General features: G+C 43.9%; 1 protein-coding gene across 1 annotated transcript in view; it reads left to right on the forward strand.

Moving 5' to 3' along the window:
• LOC124035287 (serine/arginine repetitive matrix protein 4-like) overlaps nucleotides 1–24,334 on the forward strand; it is a 153,990-nt gene extending 129,656 nt beyond the window's left edge. Inside the window, exons 6-12 of the mRNA XM_046348745.1 lie at nucleotides 8,162–8,248; nucleotides 14,344–14,509; nucleotides 17,330–17,661; nucleotides 17,842–18,048; nucleotides 18,163–18,255; nucleotides 18,413–18,571; nucleotides 20,869–24,334. Of these exons, the coding sequence (XP_046204701.1) occupies nucleotides 8,162–8,248; nucleotides 14,344–14,509; nucleotides 17,330–17,661; nucleotides 17,842–18,048; nucleotides 18,163–18,255; nucleotides 18,413–18,571; nucleotides 20,869–21,157 (1,333 nt within the window). The 3' untranslated portion in view covers nucleotides 21,158–24,334. The remainder of the gene's footprint in view (nucleotides 1–8,161; nucleotides 8,249–14,343; nucleotides 14,510–17,329; nucleotides 17,662–17,841; nucleotides 18,049–18,162; nucleotides 18,256–18,412; nucleotides 18,572–20,868) is intronic.

Raw genomic sequence — 24,334 nt, forward strand, 5'->3', positions numbered from 1 at the left:
TTTATTTCAAGGCCTACCTTCAAACTCAGTGCCTTTTTGCTTGACATCATGGGAAAATCAAAAGAAATCTGCCAAGGCCTAAGAAACAAAATTCAGACCTCCACAAGTCTGGTTCATCCTTGGGAGCAATTTTCAAATGCCTTAAGGTACCACGTTCATCTGTACAAACAATAGTATGCAAGTATAAACACCATGGGACCACACAGCCGTCATACCTCTCAGGAAGGAGACGCGTTCTGTCTCCTAGAGATGAACGTACTTGGTGCAAAAAGTGAAAATCAATCCCAGAACAACAGCAAAGGATCTTGTGAAGATGCTGGAGGAAACAGGTACAAAAGTATCTATATCCACACCTGCAATGCAGGTGCTTCTACACCTGCATTGCTTGTTGTTTGGGGTTTTAGGCTGGGTTTCTGTACAGCACTTTGATACATCGGATGATGTATGATGCTATATAAATAAATTTGATTTGATTTGAGTTCAACAAGTCCTATATCAACATAACCTGAAAGGCCGCTCAGCAAGGAAGAAGTCATTGCTCCAAAACCGCCATAAAAAAAGCCAGACTACAGTTTGCAACTGCACATGGGGACAAAGATCGTAATTTTTTGGAGAAATGTCCTCTAGTCTGATGAAACAAAAATATAACTGTTTGGCCATAATGACCATCATTGTGTTTGGAGGAATAAGCGGGAGGCGTGCAAGCTGAAGAACACCATCCCAACCGTGAAGCACGAGGGTGGCAGCATCATGTTGTTGGGGTGCTTTGGTGCAGGAGGGACTGGTGCACTTCACAAAATAGATGGCATCATGAGGGCAGAAATTTAGGTGGATATATTGAAGCAACATCTCAAGACATCAGTCAGGAAGTTAAAGCTTAGTCACGAATGGATCTTCCAAATGGACAATGACCCCAAGCATACTTCCAAAGTTGAGGCAAAACAGCTTAAGGACAACAAAGTCAAGGTATTGGAGTGTCCATCACAAAGCCCTGACTTCAATCCAAAAGAACATTTGTGGGCAGAACTGAAAAAGTGTGTGCGAGCAAGGAGAACTAAAAACCTGACTCAGTTACACCAGCTCTGTCAGGAGGAATGGGCCAAAATTCACCCAACTTATTGTGCGAAGTTTGTGGAAGGCTGCCCGAAATATTTGACCCAATTTAAAGGCAAAACTGACAAATACTAATTGAGTGTATGTAAACTTCTGACCCACTGGGAATGTGATGAAAGAAATAAAAGCTGAAATAAATCATTCTCTGTTCTATAATTCTGACATTTCACATTCTTAAAATAAATTGGGGATCCTAACTGACCTAAAACAGGGATGTTTTTACTAGGATTAAATGTCAGGAATTGTGAAAAACTGAGTTTGAATGTATTTGGCTCAAGTGAAGAATGGCATCGACTCCACTCCAGCCAAGGTTCAAATTACTGGCAGGGCAAGAAACAGCCAATTTCTCTCACTAACGAAGAGAGATGGAGAAGTGGGAGAGAGTAGGAAAGATAAATATTTAAAAAACATGTGGCTTCTAATTTGTTCAGAAATCAAAGCACTTTTTTCAGAAACAGGCACTTTGGTAATTTTTTTGTGAAGATGCAGTCTTATTTTGCTTGAAATGAGAACATTTGTGATAGGCCTACTTTTATTTATGATTACGCTGCATATATATTTTACCTCATGTTTAATGTGTCTGCAATGAAAATGTGCAATAAATATTGTTGAAATGTAGTACTTTGTTTATTAGCTACGTATACATATACAAGAACTACATATGCCCCCAAATCATAGCGCACATTAGACATTTTTAATGGTTTGAACTTTTGGGAGGAGAAAATGTTAGTCACTGGACATTTTTTAATTCAAATTGTGCACCCCTGCTTGAGAGAGTCTTTCTTTAGATCAATCACATTTATTTATAAAGCTCTTTTTACATCAGCCGATGTCACAAAGTGCTATACAGAAACACAGCCTAAAACCCCAAACAGCAAGCAATGCAGGTGTAGAAGCACAGTGGCTAGGAAAAACTTCCTAGAAAGGCCAGAACCTAGGAAGAAACCTAGAGGAACCAGGCTCTGAGGGGTGGCCAGTCCTCTTCTGGCTGTGCAGGGTGGAGATTATAACAGAACATGGCCAAGATGTCCAAACGTTCATAGATGACCAGCAGGGTCAAATAATAATCGGTGGTTGTAGAGGGTGCAACAGATCAGCACCTCAGGAGTAAATGTCAGTTGGCTTTTCATAGCCGATCATTCAGAGTTAGAGACAGCAGGTGTGGTAGAGAGAGTCCAAAACAGCAGGTCCAGGACAAGGTAGCACGTCCGGTGAACAGGTCAGGGATCCATAGCCACAGGCAGAACAGTTGAAACTGGAGCAGCAGCATGACCAGGTGGACTAGAGACTGCAAGGATTCATCAGGACAGGTAGTCCTGAGGTGTGGTCTCAGGGCTCAGGTCCTCCGAAAGAAGAGAGAGAGGGAGAGAGAGAGATAAATAGAGAGAGAGAATGAGAGGGAGCTTACTTAGATTCACACAGGACACCGGATGAGACATGAGAAATACTCCAGATATAACAGACTGATCCTAGCCCCTCACACATAAACTATTGCAGCATAAATGGTGGTCCCGTCCATTCCCCGGACAGTGCCAAACAGGGCAGGATAAAACCCCACCCACTTTGCCAAGGCACAGCCCCAACACAACTAGAGGGATATCTTCAACCACCAACCTACTACCCTGAGACAAGGCTGAGTATAGCCCACGAAGATCTCCCCTACGGCACCTACCCGGACAGGAAGATCACGTCAGTGACTCAACCCACTCAAGTGACGCACCCCTCCTAGGGACGGCATGGAAGAGCACCAGTAAGCCAGTGACTCAGCCCCTGTAATAGGGTTAGAGGCAGAGAATCCCAGTGGAAAGAGGGGAACCGGCCAGGCAGAGACAGCCAGGGCGGTTTGTAGCTCCAGTGTCTTTCCGTTTACCTTCACACCCCTGGGCCAGACTACACTCTATCATAGGACCATCTGAAGAGATGAGTCTTCAATAAAGACTTAAAGGTCGAGACTGAGTCTGCGTCTCTCACATGGATCGGCAGACCATTCCATTTTGAATGGAGCTCGATAATCAAATCAAATCAAATCACATTTTATTTGTCACATACACATGGTTAGCAGTTGTTAATACGAGTGTAGCGAAATGCTTGTACTTCTAGTTCCGACCATGCAGTAATAACGGGCAATCTAACCTAACAATTTCACAACAACTACCTGTAAAGGAATGAATAAGAATATGTACATAAAACAATATATGGCTAGAGATTTGAGTCAGTATGTTGGCAGCAGCCTCTCTGTGTTAGTGATGGCTGTTTAACTGATGGCCTTGAGATAGAAGTGGTTTTTCAGTCTCTCGGTTGCAGCTTTGATGCACCTGTACTGACCTCGCATTCTGGATGATTGCAGGGTGAACAGACAGTGGCTCGGGTGGTTGTTGTCCTTCCTGATCTTTTTGGTCTTCCTGTGACATCGGGAGGTGTAGATGTCCTGGAGAGCAGGTAGTTTGCCCCTGGTTATGTGTTGTGCAGACCTCACTACCCTCTGGAAAGCCTTACGGTTGTGGGTGGAGCAGTTGTCATACCAGGCAGCCTGACAGGATGCTCTCGATTGTGCATCTGTAAAGGTTTGTGAGTGTTTTTGGTGACAAGCCAAATTTCTTCATCCTCCTGAGGTTGAAGAGGCTCTGGTGCGTGATGTGTACGCCGAGGAATTTAAAACGTTCCTCCTTCTCCACTACTGTCCCGTCAATGTGGATAGGGGAGTGCTCCCTCTGCTGTTTCCTGAAGTCCACGATCATCTCCTTTGTTGTGTTGACGTTGAGTGTGAGGTTATTTTCCTGACACCACACTCCGAGGTCCCTCACCTCCTCCCTGTAGGCCGTCTCGTCGTTGTTGGTAATCAGCCTACCACTGTAGTATTGTCTGCAGGAGAGGCTTGACAGGAAGCCAGTGTAGAGAGGCTAGCACTGGACTAATATGATACATTTTTTGGTTCTAGTCAGGATTCTACCAACCGTGTTTAGCACGAACTGAAGTTTATTTAGTGTTTTACTCGGGTAGCCTGAATGTAGAGCATTGCAGTAGTCTAATCTAGAAGTGACAAAGGCATGGATAGATTTTTCAGCATAATTTTTGGAAAGAAAGTTTCTGATTTTTTGCAATGTTACAAAGATAGAAAAAAGCTGTGCTTAAAATATCCTTAATATGTTCGTCAAAAGAGAGATTAGGGTCCAAAGTAAGATCCATGACGAGATCGGGGTCCAGAGTAACGATCCATGACGAGATCAGGGTCCAGAGTAAGATCCATGATGAGATCAGGGTCCAGAGTAACGATCCATGATGAGATCAGGGTCCAGAGTAACGATCCATGATGAGATCAGGGTCAAGAGTAACGATCCATGATGAGATCAGGGTCCAGAGTAACGATCCATGATGAGAAGCAACCAGTGTGGACAACTACACTGCTTTTGTGTTCTGAAAGCACCATGACATCACCCACTCCGATAGAGAAAAAAACAATTGAAAGCGAGAATTACAATGAAAGAGAAAAAGGGACCAAAAGAGAATAAGAGAATCCAAGTTCTCTCCTCTCCTCTCCTCTCCTCTCCTCTCCTCTCCTCTCCTCTCCTCTCCTCTCCTCTCCTCTGCTCTCTTCTCCTCTCCTCTGCTCTCTACTCCTCTCCTCTCCTCTCCTCTCCTCTCCTCTGCTCTCTTCTCCTCTACTCTGCTCTCTACTCCTCGCATCTGCTCTCTTCTCTTCTCTTCTCTTCTCTTCTCCTCGTCTCTTCTCTTCTCCTCTTCTCTCTCCTCTCCTCTCCTCTCCTCTCCTCTCCTCTCCTCTCCTCTCCTCTCCTCTCCTCTCCTCTCCTCTCCTCTCCTCTCCTCTCCTCTCCTCTCCTCTCCTCTCCTCTCCTCTCCTCTCCTCTCCTTTGCTCTCTTCTCCTCTCCTCTGCTCTCCTCTCCTCTCTTCTGCTCTCCTCTGCTCTCTTCTCCTCTCCTCTGCTCTCTTCTCCTCTCCTCTGCTCTCTACTCCTCGCATCTGCTCTCTTCTCTTCTCCTCGTCTCTTCTCCTCTCCTCTGCTCTCTACTCCTCGCATCTGCTCTCTTCTCTTCTCTTCTCTTCTCTTCTCCTCGTCTCTTCTCTTCTCCTCTTCTCTCCTCTCCTCTCCTCTCCTCTCCTCTCCTCTCCTCTCTCTCTCTCTCCTCTCCTCTCCTCTCCTCTCCTCTCCTCTCCTCTCCTCTCTCCTCTCCTCTCTTCTCTCTCCTCTGCTCTCCTCTCTCTCTCCTCTCCTCTGCTCTCTTCTCCTCTCCTCTGCTCTCTTCTCCTCGCATCTGCTCTCTTCTCTTCTCCTCGTCTCTTCTCCTCTCCTCTGCTCTCTACTCCTCGCATCTGCTCTCTTCTCTTCTCTTCTCCTCGTCTCTTCTCTTCTCCTCTTCTCTCTTCTCTCTTCCCTCTCCTCTCCTCTCCTCTCCTCTCCTCTGCTCTCCTCGTCTCTTCTCCTCTCCTCTGCTCTCTTCTCCTCTCCTCTCCTCTGCTCTCTACTCCTCGCATCTGCTCTCTTCTCCTCTCCTCTGCTCTCTACTCCTCGCATCTGCTCTCTTCTCTTCTCTTCTCCTCGTCTCTTCTCCTCTCCTCTGCTCTCTTCTCCTCTCCTCTGCTCTCTACTCCTCGCATCTGCTCTCTTCTCTCTTCCCTCTCCTCTCCTCTCCTCTCTTCTCTTCTCTTCTCTTCTCTTCTCTTCTCCTCGTCTCTTCTCTCTCTCTCTCTCTCCTCTCTCTCCTCTCCTCTCCTCTCCTCTCCTCTCCTCTCCTCTCCTCTCCTCTCCTCTCCTCTCTCTCTCCTCTCCTCTCCTCTCTTCTCCTCCTCTCTTTGCTCTCTTCTCCTCTCCTCTGCTCTGCTCTCTCCTCTCGTCTGCTCTCCTCTGCTCTCTTCTCCTCTCCTCTGCTCTCTTCTCCTCTCTCTCTGCTCTCTACTCCTCGCATCTGCTCTCTTCTCTTCTCTTCTCTTCTCTTCTCTTCTCTTCTCCTCATCTCTTCTCTTCTCCTCTTCTCTCTCCTCTCCTCTCCTCTCCTCTCCTCTCCTCTCCTCTCCTCTCCTCTCCTCTCCTCTCCTCTCCTCTCCTCTCCTCTCCTCTCCTCTCCTCTCCTTTGCTCTCTTCTCCTCTCCTCTGCTCTCTTCTCCTCTCCTCTCCTCTGCTCTCTACTCCTCGCATCTGCTCTCTTCTCCTCTCCTCTGCTCTCTACTCCTCGCATCTGCTCTCTTCTCTTCTCTTCTCCTCGTCTCTTCTCCTCTCCTCTGCTCTCTTCTCCTCTCCTCTGCTCTCTACTCCTCGCATCTGCTCTCTTCTCTCTACCCTCTCCTCTCCTCTCCTCTCCTCTGCTCTCTTCTCCTCTCCTCTCCTCTCCTCTCCTCTGCTCTCTTCTCTTCTCTTCTCCTCGTCTCTTCTCCTCTCCTCTCCTCTCCTCTCCTCTGCTCTCTACTCCTCGCATCTGCTCTCTTCTCCTCTCCTCTGCTCTCTACTCCTCGCATCTGCTCTCTTCTCTTCTCTTCTCCTCGTCTCTTCTCCTCTCCTCTGCTCTCTTCTCCTCTCCTCTGCTCTCTACTCCTCGCATCTGCTCTCTTCTCTCTTCCCTCTCCTCTCCTCTCCTCTCTTCTCTTCTCTTCTCTTCTCTTCTCCTCGTCTCTTCTCTCTCCTCTCCTCTCCTCTCCTCTCCTTTGCTCTCTTCTCCTCTCCTCTGCTCTCCTCTCCTCTCGTCTGCTCTCCTCTGCTCTCTTCTCCTCTCCTCTGCTCTCTTCTCCTCTCCTCTGCTCTCTACTCCTCGCATCTGCTCTCTCTCTTCTTCTCTTCTCTTCTCTTCTCTTCTCTTCTCTTCTCTTCTCTTCTCTTCTCTTCTCTTCTCTTCTCCTCATCTCTTCTCTTCTCCTCTTCTCTCTCCTCTCTCTCCTCTCCTCTCCTCTCCTCTCCTCTCCTCTCCTCTCATCTCCTCTCCTCTCCTCTGCTCTCTCCTCCTCTCCTCTGCTCTCTTCTCCTCTCCTCTGCTCTCCTCTCCTCTCATCTCCTCTCCTCTCCTTTGCTCTCTTCTCCTCTCCTCTGCTCTCTTCTCCTCTCCTCTCCTCTGCTCTCTACTCCTCGCATCTGCTCTCTTCTCCTCTCCTCTGCTCTCTACTCCTCGCATCTGCTCTCTTCTCTTCTCTTCTCCTCGTCTCTTCTCCTCTCCTCTGCTCTCTTCTCCTCTCCTCTGCTCTCTACTCCTCGCATCTGCTCTCTTCTCTTCTCCTCGTCTCTTCTCCTCTCCTCTGCTCTCTACTCCTCGCATCTGCTCTCTTCTCTTCTCTTCTCCTCGTCTCTTCTCTTCTCCTCTTCTCTCTTCTCTCTTCCCTCACCAACTCTGGCTCTCCTCTCCTCTCCTCTCCTCTCCTCTCCTCTCCTCTCCTCTCCTCTCCTCTCCTCTGCTCTCCTTGTCTCTTCTCCTCTCCTCTGCTCTCTTCTCCTCTCCTCTCCTCTCCTCTCCTCTGCTCTCTACTCCTCGCATCTGCTCTCTTCTCCTCTCCTCTGCTCTCTACTCCTCGCATCTGCTCTCTTCTCCTCTCCTCTGCTCTCTACTCCTCGCATCTGCTCTCTTCTCTTCTCTTCTCCTCGTCTCTTCTCCTCTCCTCTGCTCTCTTCTCCTCTCCTCTGCTCTCTACTCCTCGCATCTGCTCTCTTCTCTCTTCCCTCTCCTCTCCTCTCCTCTCCTCTGCTCTCTTCTCTTCTCCTCGTCTCTTCTCCTCTCCTCTGCTCTCTTCTCCTCTCCTCTGCTCTCTACTCCTCGCATCTGCTCGCATCTGCTCTCTTCTCTTCTCCTCGTCTCTTCTCTTTAAGTCTCTCCTCTCCTCTCCTTCCTCCTTCCTCTCCTCTCCATTCCCTCCTCTCCTCATCCAGTCTCCTTCCTTTGCATCTCCTCCTAGGGGGGTTGATTTTATTCTCCTCTCCTCTCCTCTCCTCTCCTCTACAGGTATAAGGGTAAGCAAGTCCAATATCCATCACAGCAACATCTGGCTATTTCTTCCCCACTAATAAGATCCTCATCCCCTGTTCTTTCTCTCTCCTCTCATTTGCTCTTCCAGTTCACGGAGGCACATGCACCGGAGACGACGCGACCGGAGGTCGGAGTCTGAGAGTTCCACCTGGCGCTCCTCCAGCACCGAGAGCAGGTAAGTCTTAGCCACTTAGATGTGCGCACACACACACACACACACACACACACACACACACACACACACACACACACACACACACACACACGCACACACACACACACACACACACACACACACACATACACACACACATACACACACACATACACACACACAAACAGGCAGAACCCCGTTTTTCTTTGTTGGCCCAATCTGGTCTGGACTAGTCTGGTCTGGTCACGACAAAGTGGTGACTGATGGGCCAGAGGTGACTGATGGACCAGAGGTGACTGATGGGCCAGAGGTGACTGATAGGCCAGAGGTGACTGATAGGCCAGAGGTGACTGATAGGCCAGAGGTGACTGATAGGCCAGAGGTGACTGATGGGCCAGAGGTGACTGATAGGCCAGAGGTGACTGATAGAGCAGAAGTGTGACTGACTGATAGGCTAGAGGTGAGTGGTAGGCCAGAGGTGAGTGGTAGGCCAGAGGTGAGTGGTAGGCCAGAGGTGACTGATAGGCCAGAGGTGACTGATAGGCCAGAGGTGACTGATAGGCCAGAGGTGAGTGATAGGCCAGAGGTGACTGATAGGCCAGAGGTGACTGATAGGCTAGAGGTGACTGATAGGCTAGAGGTGAGTGGTAGGCCAGAGGTGACTGATAGACCAGAGGTGACTGATAGACCAGAGGTGACTGATAGGCCAGAGGTGACTGATAGGCCAGAGGTGACTGATAGACCAGAGGTGACTGATAGACCAGAGGTGACTGATAGGCTAGAGGTGAGTGGTAGGCTAGAGGTGACTGATAGGCTAGAGGTGAGTGGTAGGCTAGAGGTGACTGATAGGCCAGAGGTGACTGATAGGCCAGAGGTGACTGATAGGCCAGAGGTGACTGATAGACCAGAGGTGACTGATAGGCCAGAGGTGACTGATAGACCAGAGGTGACTGATAGACCAGAAGTGTGACTGACTGATAGGCTAGAGGTGAGTGGTAGGCTAGAGGTGAGTGAGAGACCAGAGGTGAGTGGTAGGCCAGAGGTGAGTGAGAGACCAGAGGTGAGTGGTAGGCTAGAGGTGAGTGGTAGGCCAGAGGTGAGTGATAGGCCAGAGGTGAGTGAGAGACCAGAGGTGAGTGGTAGGCCAGAGGTGAGTGATAGGCAAGAGGTGAGTGATAGGCAAGTGGTGAGTGATAGGCAAGTGGTGAGTGAGAGACCAGAGGTGAGTGGTAGGCCAGAGGTGAGTGATAGGCAAGTGGTGATTGATAGGCCACAGGTGAGTGATAGGCAAGTGGTGATTGATAGGCCAGAGGTGACTGATAGGCCAGAGGTGACTGATAGACCAGAGGTGACTGATAGGCCAGAGGTGACTGATAGACCAGAGGTGACTGATAGACCAGAAGTGTGACTGACTGATAGGCTAGAGGTGAGTGGTAGGCTAGAGGTGAGTGGTAGGCCAGAGGTGAGTGATAGGCCAGAGGTGAGTGAGAGACCAGAGGTGAGTGGTAGGCCAGAGGTGAGTGATAGGCAAGAGGTGAGTGATAGGCAAGTGGTGAGTGATAGGCAAGTGGTGAGTGAGAGACCAGAGGTGAGTGGTAGGCCAGAGGTGAGTGATAGGCAAGTGGTGATTGATAGGCCACAGGTGAGTGATAGGCAAGTGGTGATTGATAGGCCACAGGTGAGTGATAGGCAAGTGGTGAGTGATAGGCCACTGTGTGATCTTAGGAACGATTAACAGTGGTTGCGGTAGCCCCCCTATCACTGGAAACGGTGTCCACATGAAATGGATGGAAACGGTGTCCACATGAAATGGATGGAAACGGTGTCCACATGAAATGGCTGGAAAACTCCGTCCACAGATGGATGTACCCTCAATTACAATGACAGATGGCCAGATCTATGTGAACAGGCTCTTTTCGCAGTGGCACAGATGTAGATTGATGGATTTGGTGAATTATTTTTTGAGTCAGTCTGGACTAGATTTAGAATTTGAGGTGATGGGTTAGGTTGGGTTAAATTCATTAGGTCTGCAGTAGTTGTTTGAGGTGATGGGTGAGGTTAGGTTAAATTCATTAGGTCTGCAGTAGTTGTTTGAGGTGATGGGTTAGGTTGGGTTAAATTCATTAGGTCTGCAGTAGTTGTTTGAGGTGATGGGTTAGGTTGGGTTAAATTCATTAGGTCTGCAGTAGTTGTTTGAGGTGATGGGTGAGGTTGGGTTAAATTCATTAGGTCTGCAGTAGTTGTTTGAGGTGATGGGTGAGGTTAGGTTAAATTCATTAGGTCTGCAGTAGTTGTTTGAGGTGATGGGTGAGGTTGGGTTAAATTCATTAGGTCTGCAGTAGTTGTTTGAGGTGATGGGTGAGGTTAGGTTAAATTCATTAGGTCTGCAGTAGTTGTTTGAGGTGATGGGTGAGGTTGGGTTAAATTCATTAGGTCTGCAGTAGTTGTTTGAGGTGATGGGTCTGCAGGTTGGGTTAAATTCATTAGGTCTGCAGTAGTTGTTTGAGGTGATGGGTGAGGTTGGACAGTTAAATTCATTAGGTCTGCAGTAGTTGTTTGAGGTGATGGGTGAGGTTGGGTTAAATTCATTAGGTCTGCAGTAGTTGTTTGAGGTGATGGGTGAGGTTGGGTTAAATTCATTAGGTCTGCAGTAGTTGACCTAAACACACCATTTAATTTACATCTGCATCTTCAGAGACAGACAGCTCAATTATATTAGACGTCTATAGTGTCATTATATTACACCTCTAGTGTCATTATATTACACCTCTATAGTGTCATTGTATTAGACCTCTATATTGTCATTATATTACACCTCTAGTGTCATTATATTACACCTCTATAGTGTCATTATATTAGACCTCTAGTGTCATTATATTAGACCTCTAGTGTCATTATATTAGACCTCTATAGTGTCCTTATATTAGACCTCTTGTGTCATTATATTAGAACTCTATAGTGTCATTATATTAGACCTCTATAGTGTCATTATATTACACCTCTAGTGTCATTATATTAGACCTCTAGTTTCATTATATTCGGCTGGCCCTCGCTACATATTCGTCGCCAGACCCACTGGCTTCAGGTCATCTACAAGGCCATGCTAGGCAAAGCTCCGCCTTATCTCAGCTCACTGGTCACGATGGCAACACCCATCTGTAGCACGCGCTCCAGCAGGTATATCTCATTGATCATCCCTAAAGCCAACACCTCATTCGGCCGCCTTTCGTTCCAGTACTCTGCTGCCTGTGACTGGAACGAATTGCAAAAATCGCTGAAGCTGGAGACTTTTATCTCCCTCACCAACTTCTAACATCAGCTAGCTGAGCAGCTAACCGATCGCTGCAGCTGTACATAATCTATTGGTAAATAGCACACCCATTTTCACCTACCTCATCCCCACAGTTTTTATTTATTTACTTTTCTGCTCTTTTGCACACCAATATCTCTACCTGTACATGATCATCTGATCATTTATCACTCCAGTGTTAATCTGCAATATTGTAATTATTCGCCTACCTCCTCATGCCTTTTGCACACATTGTATATAGACTCCCCTTTTTTTCTCTGTGTTATTGACTTTTTAATTGTTTACTCCATGTGTAACTCTGTGTTGTCTGTTCACACTGCTATGCTTTATCTTGGCCAGGTCGCAGTTGCAAATGAGAACCTGTTCTCAACTAGCCTACCTGGTTAAATAAGGTGAAATAAAAAAAATAAAAAAATATTAGACCTCTATAGTGTCATTATATTACACCTCTAGTGTCATTATATTAGACCTCTAGTTTCATTATATTACACCTGGCTTCAGGTCATCTACAAGGCCATGCTAGGCAAAGCTCCGCCTTATCTCAGCTCACTGGTCACGATATTACACCTCTAGTGTCATTATATTAGACCTCTAGTGTCATTATATTAGAACTCTATAGTGTCATTATATTAGACCTCTATAGTGTCATTATATTACACCTCTAGTGTCATTATATTAGACCTCTAGTGTCATTATATTAGAACTCTATAGTGTCATTATATTAGACCTCTATGTGTCATTATATTAGACCTCTATAGTGTCATTATATTAGACCTCTATAGTGTCATTATATTAGACCTCTATAGTGTCATTATATTAGACCTCTATAGTGTCATTATATTAGACCTCTATAGTGTCATTATATTAGACCTCTAGTGTCATTATATTAGACCTCTATAGTGTCATTATATTAGACCTCTATGTCATTATATTACACCTCTAGTGTCATTATATTAGAACTTTATATTAGAACTCTATTATATTAGACCTCTAGTGTCATTATATTAGACCTGTCATTATATTAGACCTCTTAGAGTGTATCTAGACCTCTAGTGTCATTATATTAGACCTCTAGTGTCATTATATTAGACCTCTAGTGTCATTATATTAGACCTCTAGTGTCATTATATTAGAACTCTATAGTGTCATTATATTAGACCTCTATAGTGTCATTATATTCCACCTCTATAGTGTCATTATATTAGACCTCTATAGTGTCTTTATATTAGACCTCTATAGTGTCATTATATTCCACCTCTATAGTGTCTTTATATTAGACCTCTATAGTGTCATTATATTCCACCTCTATAGTGTCTTTATATTAGACCTCTATAGTGTCATTATATTAAACCTCTATAGTGTCTTTATATTAGACCTCTATAGTGTCATTATATTCCACCTCTATAGTGTCTTTATATTAGACCTCTATAGTGTCATTATATTAGACCTCTATAGTGTCATTATATTAGACCTCTATAGTGTCATTATATTAGACCTCTAGTGTCATTATATTAGACCTCTATAGTGTCTTTATATTTGTTTATATTAGTTCATTAAATTATTTCTGTTTGTTCATTAAATTATTCTGTCTTTTCTTCAATTGATCAGTCATTTGTTATTCATTCACACTGGTGACAGAGAGACGACCAAACTGAGCCCATGTTTCAAACTGAAATAATCTAAAGCCAGAGATGATTGCATTAAAATCCCTTCTGGATCTCTCCATTATTGGGACCTGTGATATTTGGCAGAGGAAATCATTACCGAAAATGAATAGCAGCAAGCTTTACCCTGACCGACCGATTGCGCTCCACCGACCGTGTGAGAGTCTGTTTGCGTCCCAAAATGGTCCCCTTCACCACATAGTGCACTACGTTAGAACAGCGGCGCCAGTGCACTATATAGGGATTAGGGTGCCAGATGGAACTCAGTCTATGGAGAAGACGACAGGGGGACAATCTGAATAATCTTCAATTCTCAGGGATTCTACATCAACTGTTCCGTTGAAACGATTATACCCCAACTGCATTATGGGACGGTATAATCATTCTGGAGTTGTATAATCGTCAAGCCTAGCCATAAAAACCCACTTAGCTCTCCGGCTCGTGTCCACAGCTGTAGCTCTAGTTTGAAATGTGAAATGCCACATCTTGGCAAGGCTGTGTCGGTGTAAATTCTCGTTCCCCTAGCTTGGCTGGTTGACTGGTATCTGTGCCAGTAGTGTTTGTCTGTGTCTGAGGGTTAGGCTATATATCGAGCTGGTTTGTCGCGCACACACACACACACACACACACACACACATACACACAGACACACATAGACAAAGACACACACACAGACAGAGTTGCAGGCATCAGTCTGTAAACAGCTGAGGGTTGATCCCTGTTCAGCCGTAGATGACATTTACTATGAGGTTGCTGTCTGGTTCTCCTGTACAGTCTGGGGCACATCCTGAGCTGGCTGCCTGTGCCCCCTGTCCACCACAGTGTTTCCACTGTCAGAAACTAGGCCACTGTTCAATCATAACCAGTCATAAAGTCTTTCGGATGATATTGTGACATAACTTCAACTACAGGTGTTCAAACGGTAAACATTGTCCCAGTGATTACATTATCCCAAATAGGTATTCTCACGGCTGCACAATTAGTGCTATTTTGACTAAATCGTTTTTGTCTCAAACGAGCACAGTTGGCAGCATATCTGGACGATTGTGGGCCAGAAAAGTCTCTCAGTAAAACTAAGTTTGTACTAAATTGTAGACTTTGATGTAGTAATGTTTTTAACTCCTTAATATTTGTGTCCACAGACGTCATCTGCACAAATCAGTGGATCACCCTGCATTGGGAGGCCTAGCAGCCCTGATGGAGGACCCTGGTACATCACTGGACCACGGAGGGTTTGAGTGGGAGCCGGCCGCCAAGTCAGTGTGTAAAACAACTCCAATCTTTCGCTCCGTCCTTTCTACCAGCACCGTAAGTGTTCCTCGGGACTTTGAGCCTAAACTAAAATTCATTCCGGTGGTATTACTCTATTAAGGTCATGTAAGACCTCTTGCTTCCGTGTCTGAAGCCGAACGTTCAGGGCAATGTTTGTTGTTGACACATTTACATATGGAATATCAGATTGTTTATAAGCCCATATCCTCTCTCAAGATCAAACTATTTTACAAACAATCTTCATCAGATATCCTGTAAAAAAATACAATCTAATTCTGTCATGGCTTTTTACCTTTTTTTCTTATCTACATCTTCTTTCATCAAAATCTTTGGGAATATAGTCTTTCGAATTCCTTCGAGGGTCGATCTAAATCACTTTTGAATCCAACTCATTTGACATTTCCTGTCCAAAATCGTGTTGCTTCCTGACATGTTTTTAATGAACTCATTGAGCAGTGATGTCATCTGTTCTTGTTTTTCTGTTTTTATCTAACACCATTATATAATCACAAACTTAGCAGAAACAGCACCTGGGAAACTTGCTGGTGGTAGGCAGCTAATGATCATGTGCAGAGGATGCAGCCAAGCTGTGTTTTGTGAAAAGCTAATGGGTAAAGAATGAGTTGAAATGATCAGCACAATGACCGCTGGCAAGATTCCATCACATACTTTATCAGTTTATATTGTCTTCTATTCAGATGTATTTCTTGAGCTCAAGCATATAAGTACTAGTTCTTTTCATGAAAACAATATTTTCATTGACTGTTTATGGATTGCTATTGGCCCAGCATTGCAGCAGTATTAGAGACTTAGGCGATAGTGATCGGTCAGATCTAAAAGACTTACTTTCTTTTGAAAGTGGCATTTCCTAGGGTCTTTATTACTGGGAATGTATGTGATTTTAAACACAGCTCAGCTCCGTTTGTTCGTTGACTCATTGTCTCAGGCTCGCTGAGGCGTGAGATACATTTAATTTCTCTCCAGTGATCATTAAATTATGCTAATTACTCCCCAGATGTTTTTCATCACAGACCACAGGGTTGGTAATTGAAATGCAATAAGCTATAGACTAACGGTGCTTTGTATTCTAAACACAACCTTTTTTGGGGGGGGATTATCTAAAATTGGTTACCTAACGTGGCAATATTACTACGTTTTTTCCACTTTGTGTTAATTTTCAAGGGTTTTTAATTAAATTAACCGTCAATGGAAGTAGATTAGTCCTAATTTTAATACGGATACGTTAGCAATAGTTAGAAACTGTTTAATTTCTGCGGTATGTTTGATATTTCCTCCCAATCAATGCAACCCACACAGGGAAATGTGGGTACGAATAGAACAACCACACTGATTAACTCCCATGTAGTTTGAATACTGAATATGTGCCAAATATTAAAACGGCTTCTCCATTGTTACATATTCCAAATGGACTTAACAAAATGGTGGGTGTTTAGGGTTACTTTCAGTGTAACTATTGGTTACTTTGGGTAACTAGTGTTCTGATTGCCAGCAGAAGAACACTGACTGTTAGGATAGTACTTGAGGAGCAAGATTGAATCGATTCAAGAATATTTGTCAGTGGCCTGTGATGGGTGGTTTTGTTTTGATGTTTTCCCCTGGGGTTTTCAATGTTAGTTATGGTTTGATGTTGCAGCCTGGGGACTGGATTATCTGAAAAAGACTTAGGGAGGGCAGAGTTTAATCAATCTACTATGAGTGATTTGCAATCGATAGGTAAAGAGAGATTATAATCTGTTTGGAGGGAATGAATTTGAGTGAGCCAAACATTCAATCATTTGGTATCTCTTAGTTATCTTCAGCAGGAAAAACATGTATTTTATTATTGTATAGTCCTTAGCAACCGCTCTTACTCTTTTAGAGTAAAACTAATTTTAAAAAACCTGCAGTCTAGTTTACAAAACTGGTATGTGTACACTATTCTAAAGTACATTAAGTTTGGCCTCACAGACGTGTAGCGTGTATTCAAGATTGACTACACAATAAAAGCTTGTTATGGGCTTCTAGCCCCGAGAAAACTCTTAAACAATCTCAATTATGGGAAGAAAAGGAACATGCCAATAACGGTAACTGGCTCTGGGTTTGAAGAAGTTATTGTCTTTTTCTTGCAATTTACGACTCTAATGATGCACTTATGTTGCCCGCTCTTCCCTTTTTCTTACACCTTACCTACTTAAGGAGGAAATCTTGATTGGTAAGTGGATGCTATCCGCAGACGTAGGGATTTACTGTACCTTAGGGTTCGCTGCAGGCTAATTCTTTTCTTCTTGCAGGGAAAACAATCTGTCCTATTCTGAGGACTTTCTAAGTTAGACTGATGGGATATCTCTGTCTGCAGTCCTTTTCATTTCCACATAATACCCATTTTGTGATGTTTGTTCTATTGTTCGTTAAAACAGGCTTTGTAATGGGGCCGTTGTTGTTCCTCCTCTTGTACTTCTCTCTTTCTCTCACTGGATTTAGCTAAAGCCGTTGCTAGTTTCTACTCACACACTAGTAACTCTTCGTTCTGTTATTTTGTTCTTCCTTTCGTATATTTGTTTCAGTTCAGTTAATAAAAAAATATATATGTAAAATAAATATTTAAATTTGGTTCAGTTTAGTTTTATTTTCCAAGTTATTCGCATGACACAAATTTGCATGACGTCTATAATCTTTTCAAGTTCCCTGTCCTCCCCTAAAAAAAATATATATATATATATTCTCTGTGTTTTGGAAGGGAAATACATGCCTTTGTAGAGTATTCCCAATGCATCATACAGGTAGTTGCTTATTGAACTAAACGAAAAAGAAAAAAACATCTCTGGAAGTAAAGATGGTCTTTTTGTCTGTTTACAGGTCTTACAGTCAAAACCTGGAGGTGAGGTTTTAAACACAACAGTGATTCTCCGTCACACTTTGTCCAATCAGAGCAAAGGACCACAGGATTACGATTCCGGGAACGACACGTCTTCCCCACCATCGACCAAAACCGGCATTTCACAGTCAAACGTCACCGGCGAACAAAAGGTCCTATGCCGTGCGCCGGCTTCACCAGAGAAACTGAGGTTCAGGGACGGAGACAACGCGTCCGACTCTGGGAACTCTGTGACCAGCTACACTTCCCTGTGTAAACCTCTGCATGTGGAAGGTGGCTTGACTACTGCTACTTTCAACAAGAATGGCAAGAGGTGAGCTTCCCATCCTTGAAGAATATCGTACTATAGGTGATGAAAAGTGCTACTTGAAGTCAAAGGACCAGAAATGTTCCTTGATTTACTGTTTTCTCAAAATGTAATCCATCCATATACATAGTGTATATTTTCACAATTGCAGCAGACATTTATGGAATTCCACTGTTATCATTGCAGTGACCCGGTGAAGACTTTAGGATGTGGGGCCAAGGTGGGGAGACCTCAGAAGACTGCCTCCATCTCTCCGTTGAGGACGGTGGCCTCTTCACGCAAGAGGACTAAAACCATCTCCTCCAGCAGCAGCAGCAGAAGCAGGAGTAGGTCCTCTGGGAGCTCCAGACACTCTGGACGCTACTCTCGAAGCCGATCACTGTCATCTGCCAGGTTGGTGTCATTTAGGTTTTAATGCACTTCACTGACACCTCCAGCAGCCACTTGACATAATGTGTACTTTCGCTGAGCTCCATTGAAGTAAATGTGTTGTGCTTTTGTCTTAAGGTCATACTCCCGTTCACCGAGCTACTCAGCTGGTTTGAGAAGGAAAGGAGGTGGTAGATCCAGAGGAAGATACTCCAGGAACAGTGAAGACAGGTAATAAACAGATTGACCTATCTACTCTAGCTCAGATAACCACTTCTGCCACTACTATTGTACTAGCATGATGATAGCAGAAGGTGCTAGTATGGTGGGTTTAAAATATATCCAAATGATAGGATTGCTAATGAGAGATGCCATCTGACATTGGTAGGGTCCGAGAGAGGAAGAGGGACCCCAGCTCCTGTGAGAAGGATGTGAAACACAGCAGTCGGAAGCATAGCGGGAAGAGGCAAAAACCCAGGTCCTACTCTCCCATGAGAAAAAGGAGGAGAGATTCACCCAGTCACCTGGAAGCCAGGAGGATAACCAGGTCTGCTATTCTCTTTTCAGCTAATACACTTCACACATTTGTGACACATGCTTTTATTATTTTATTCTTTCATTTTACTTGTTAAAAACGTATTCATTCTAACCACAGACTCAAGCCTGATTCACTCCGAACTGAGTCCCTCTTCTTTTAACCATCAACAATGGCCCTCAGTTTAACTCAGAGACAGTTGAAGGACTGGGCTGTAAAAGGAAGGCAATAAACCTGATTCATTGTCTACTAGTCTCAACAAGCTATAATGGATCAAGCGAGACAGTCCATTCGGAAAGTACTCAGACCTCTTGACTTTCTCTACATTTTGTTACTTTTCATCCTTATTGTAAAATTGATTAAATCATTCCCCTACCCCCAGCATTAACCTACACACAATACCCCATAATGACAAAGAAAAAACAGATGTTTTTATTTAACGTTGTTGCTAATTTATAAATAAATAAAAAATGGACATATCACATTTATATAAGTATTCAGACCCTTTACTCGGTACTTTGTTGAAGCACCTTTGGCAGCGATTACAGCCTTGAGTCTTCTTGGGTATGACGCCACAAGCTTGGCACACCTGTATTTGGGGAGTTTCTCCCATTCTTCTCTGCAGATCCCAGGTTGGATGGAGAGTGTCGCTGCACAGCTGTGTTCAGGTCTCCAGAGATGTTCAATCGGGTTCAAGTCTGGGCTCTGACTGGGCCACAAGGACATTCAGAGACTTGTCCCGAAGCCACTCCTGCGTTGTTTTGGCTGTGTGCTTAGGGTCGTTGTCCTGCTGGAAGGTGAACCTTTGCCCCAGTGTGAGGTCCTGAGCACCGAGCAGCAGGTTTTCATCAAGGAGCTCTCTGTACTTTGTTTCTTTCGTATTTCCCTCAATCCTGACTAGTCTCCAAGTCCATGCCGATGAAAAACATCCCCACAGCACCACCATGCTTCACCGTAGGGATGGTGCCAGGTTTCCTCCAGATGTGACTCTTGGAATTCAGGCCAAAGAGTTTGATCTTGGTTTCATTAGACCAGAGAATCTTGTTTCTCATGGTCTGAGAGTCCTTTAGGTGCCTTTTGGCAAACTCCAAGCAAGCTGTCATGTGCCTTTTACTGAGGAGTGGCTTCCATCTGGCCACTCTACCATAAAGGCCTGATTGGTGGAGTGCTGCAGAGATGTTGTCCTTGTGGAAGTTTGTCCCATCTCCACAGAGGAACTCTGGAGCTCTGTCAGAGTGACCATCGGGTTCTTGGTCACCTCCCTTACCAATGCCCTTCTCACCGGCTGCTCAGTTTGGCCGAGCGGCCAGCTCTAGGAAGAATCTTGGTGGTTCCAAACTCCTTTCATTTAAGAATAATTGAGGCCACTGTGTTCTTGGGGACCTTCTATGCTGCAGACTTTTTTTAGTACCCTTCCCCAAATCTGTGCCTCAACACAATCCTGTCTCTGAGCTCCAAGGATAATTCCTTAGACCTCATCGCTTGGTATTTGCTCTGACATGCACTGTCAACTGTGGGACATTAAATAGACAGGTGAGTGCCTTTCCAAATCATGCCCAGTCAATTGAATTTACCACAAGTGAACACCAATCAAGTTGTAGAATTGTGTTAAGGATGATCAATGGAAACTGGATGCACCAGAGCTCAATTTCGAGTCTCATAGCAAAGGGTCTGAATACTTATGTAAATAGGGTAGTTCAGTTTTTGCTTTGTCATTATGGGGTGTTGTGATGTCATCATGGGCTATTGTGACGTCATTGTGTGGTATTGTGACATCATTATTGGGTATTGTTTGTAGATTGATGAGGAAGATGTTTTGTTTAATCAATTTTTAGAATAAAGCTGTAACGTAACAAAATGTGGAAAAAGTCAAGGGGTCTGAATACTTTCCGAAAGCAGCGTAAATGAAACAGTTATGCTCATGATTATGCATTGAAATATTCACAGTATAATGTTGTTTCAAGGTGTGAGAGCTGTATCTAAAATACCTTTCTCCTGACCTGAACACGAGCTGAAATCATTTTCTGAAGAAAGAGTAACATAACAATCCAGACATGATTACTTAGGCCGGTATCAATCAATGTGGTGTTCACCCTGTATGTTTTAAGAACAAGCTATGATTTCATGACAATATCCAATTTCCAATGTCCATGAGAGGAATGTGGTTAGCACCTCCGATTCAGCATAAACATTCAGAATGAAACCGCAATGCATGTTTTCCAAAATCTTTGCAGTTGATTGAATTTCAACTTTATTTTCTTATTTTTTATGTGTTTAGTCCAATCCCTCTCATGCTAACCATCTCTCAGTGCCAGGAAGAGACCCATCCCCTACTTCCGTCCCAGTCCTTCGTCCAGCAGTCGCTCTACCAGCGTATCCTCTTGGAGCAGCCTCTTCACAAGGAGTCGCAGCCCCAGCCCCAGCCCTGGCTTCTGCCTCAGCCGATCCAGGAGTAGAGGCCGAGGAAGAAGTAGGAGTTACTCCTCCTACAGGAGCTACAGTCGCAGCTCGTCTTGGAACTCCATCTTTGGGAGTCGAAGCCGGAGTCGGAGCTATGACTCATTGGATGGTTACAGCAAGAACAAGAACCGTCGCTGAGTTATAAAACAGACTGAGGAAGAGGAGACTGACTTATCAACAGACTGAGGAAGAGGAGACTGACTTATCAACAGACTGAGTTAGCAACAGACTCAGTTATCAACAGACTGAGGAGGAGACTGCACTATGATTCCCCAAGTCAACAGGAGAACAGCGAAAGTATGGGGACATGTTTTCCTCTCTTTGCATCATTCCATGTTAGATTTCTGGGCCAGAACCTTAAAGCAATTGTTTTTACCATACATTGAATTGCTTGGCAGATGAATTACCATTTGAATTGTAGCAGTGCTGTTCACATTACCCAGACAGAAACCACTGGAAATAGATTGATTGAATTTTGTCTTTCGTTCATTTTTGTCCATCCCCAGTGGATTTGTAATGTCCAGAGACAGTTTGGTCCATTCCCAGTGGATTTGTAATGTCCAGAGACAGTTTGGTCCATCCCCAGTGGATTTGTAATGTCCAGAGACAGTTTGGTCCATCCCTAGTGGATTTGTAATGTCCAGAGACAGTTTGGTCCATCCCTAGTGGATTTGTAATGTCCAGAGACAGTTTGGTCCATCCCCAGTGGATTTGTAATGTCCAGAGACAGTTTGGTCCATCCCCAGTGGAGTTGTAATGTCCAGAGACAGTTTGGTCCATCACCAGTGGATTTGTAATGTCCAGAGACAGTTTGGTCCATCCCCAGTGGATTTGTAATGTCCAGAGACAGTTTGGTCCATCCCCAGTGGAGTTGTAATGTCCAGAGACAGTTTGGTCCATCCCCAGTGGATTTGTAATGTCCAGAGACAGTTTGGTCCATCCCCAGTGGATTTGTAATGTCCAGAGACAGTTTGGTCCATCCCCAGTGGAGTTGTAATGTCCAGATACAGTTTTGTCTTGTGACACTCTTCCTCTGACGTCCATAAGTGAAATGAAGGATGAAGGAGCACCGTTCATTTTTACCCTCTGATCAACTCTTCATTTCATAACAACTCTTACGTTTAATTTATGATCTGGGATGTGCACTAGAAAGGTCTTTCGGGACAATTTCAGTAGGTTTGTGAATGTGTGTATTTTCAAACGGCGTGTTTTTCAGGAAGAGTAGGAAAAGTGTGTTGCTTCTCTGATCCCAGCTCTTCAGAGGGTAGAACACAAACATTCCTCCTCTGAGAAATGGAGGAGGAGGAGGAGGTAAGAGGAGGTAGGAGGAGGTGGTCCCGGTGGAAAACAAACTGCTTGTCAGCTCAAATGCCAGTTTTATTTATCCTCTGATCAAGTGGAAACTATTTGAAATGTCATTCCTTGTAAAATGATGGTGAATTAACATATCACTCTGCAGAAGGCCAAGACTGAGAAATGGGTTTGTCATGATCCAGAAATCCTGAAAATGCCCAGGAAAGCATTATTTTCCCTAACAACCCCAAATGACACTGAACAATTTGGATATCTAAATTGCAACACCTGGGTTAGGGGTTAAATGACCATTTAAACACTGATTAATATGTAGGTTGTCATATTTTTTTCATTCATCTTGGTGGTTATCTACTCATGTATTTATTTGTGGTTGATCTTTATGTGTTCTATGTGTTTTATGTGTTCTATGCGTTCTATGAGTTCTATGTGTTCTATGAGTTATATGAGTTCAACAAGTTCTATGGGTTCTATGGGTTCTATGTGTTCTATGAGTTCTATGTGTTCTATGAGTTCTATTCCTTTGACTAAAACTTGAATAAGAGACAGTGTTGAAATGTTTTACTTTTTCTTTTGACAGAGAGGAAATTCAACATTGGATGAATCTACTATTTTGTATAACGGTCTGAAATAGCACTGTAACATAATTTGCTTGAATTGAATGAGTTTGGTATTTCAGAACCTCATCGTTCTTGTTTTGTTGTCTGTCCGAAGGACAATATAAAAAAAAATGTTTGTGTCATGCATACTTGTAACGTTGTTTACAATCATATTTCTGCATTTGTGTCACCTCTCAGTAATGGTATCTGTTTGTTTCTATGCAACACCATTATGCCACTGGGGTTCTACTATGTCTATGATGTAATGTTAGGGTCTGAATGAAGAAAGTTCCAGTTTAAACTCTACAATGGACAGTCTGAATGCCAGTCTGTTTGTGCTTTCACGCCAACTCAATGTCACCCAATGAAAGTAATGGAGTTGGCAAGAGACCAAACCGATCTGGGACCAGGCTACAATAAACAATGTAATGGCATATAGATTCAGACAATACTACTTCACTTGTTTTGAAATGTTACTTTCAACTATTCCCCTCTTCTCTTTTGAGGGGAATGCTATTTTCTTCAGGGGATGTCCTATAAAAAGCCACAACCGAGACTACAGAAAAAAGAAAGAGGAAACTAAAAGCTTGTGTGTCAGAGAAGACAACCCCAACCATGACTTTTAGCCTCAATGAATAGTCTACTGCATTTGTTAAATGATATATTATGTGGGCTCGTAGTGCACTGTTTGAATAACATTAGTATCTAGAACCGCTGCTCCTGCCCGTACTGTATATCATTGGAATGGTTTTATTTCTGCATTATGTCTAATCTGTCACCTTGTATATCTTCGTTCAGTATGTGCGCCAGGCAAGAGGGTCTGTTCTCTATGCATTGTACTGTATAATCATCTGAGGTCCTTTATCTGAATGTTCAACGACTTGTCCGAAAGTATAGAGATATTGGGAGGAAGATGACAAGTATTTTACATAGTAATTATGCTTTTGAGGTGAACCACTCTCCCTCGTGGCCCTAATATACCATTCCATGAGGTAAAGTGTAAACTGTGAAATGTATATGAATATGTAATTACTGTGGTGTAAATATGCATTGGCACTGTATACATGTATTACATGAGGGATGAAGTATAATTCATTTAGAATTTGTGGAATAGTCAATCAAATGATCAATGCATCTACACATGTATTGGTATGGTAAAATTTCTCACATGTACTGTGTGTAGATACATTGCCTCACTGTTGTCAACTCAGCTCTAAGCTCTTTGATTTTACATCACATTATATGATGTGTTTCTATAATGGCCACTGAACTAGTTCTGAAAGATAAGTAATAGAGTATCAAGGCACAAGGCGAGACCCAGACACAGACACAGGAGGAAGATGGTTGGAGTCTTACAATGTGTATTAATCCAAAAAGAGTAGGCAAGAGAATGGTCGTGGACAGG

The sequence above is a fragment of the Oncorhynchus gorbuscha genome, linkage group LG05 (assembly GCF_021184085.1).
Source record: "Oncorhynchus gorbuscha isolate QuinsamMale2020 ecotype Even-year linkage group LG05, OgorEven_v1.0, whole genome shotgun sequence".
NCBI classification, from domain to species: domain Eukaryota; kingdom Metazoa; phylum Chordata; class Actinopteri; order Salmoniformes; family Salmonidae; genus Oncorhynchus; species Oncorhynchus gorbuscha.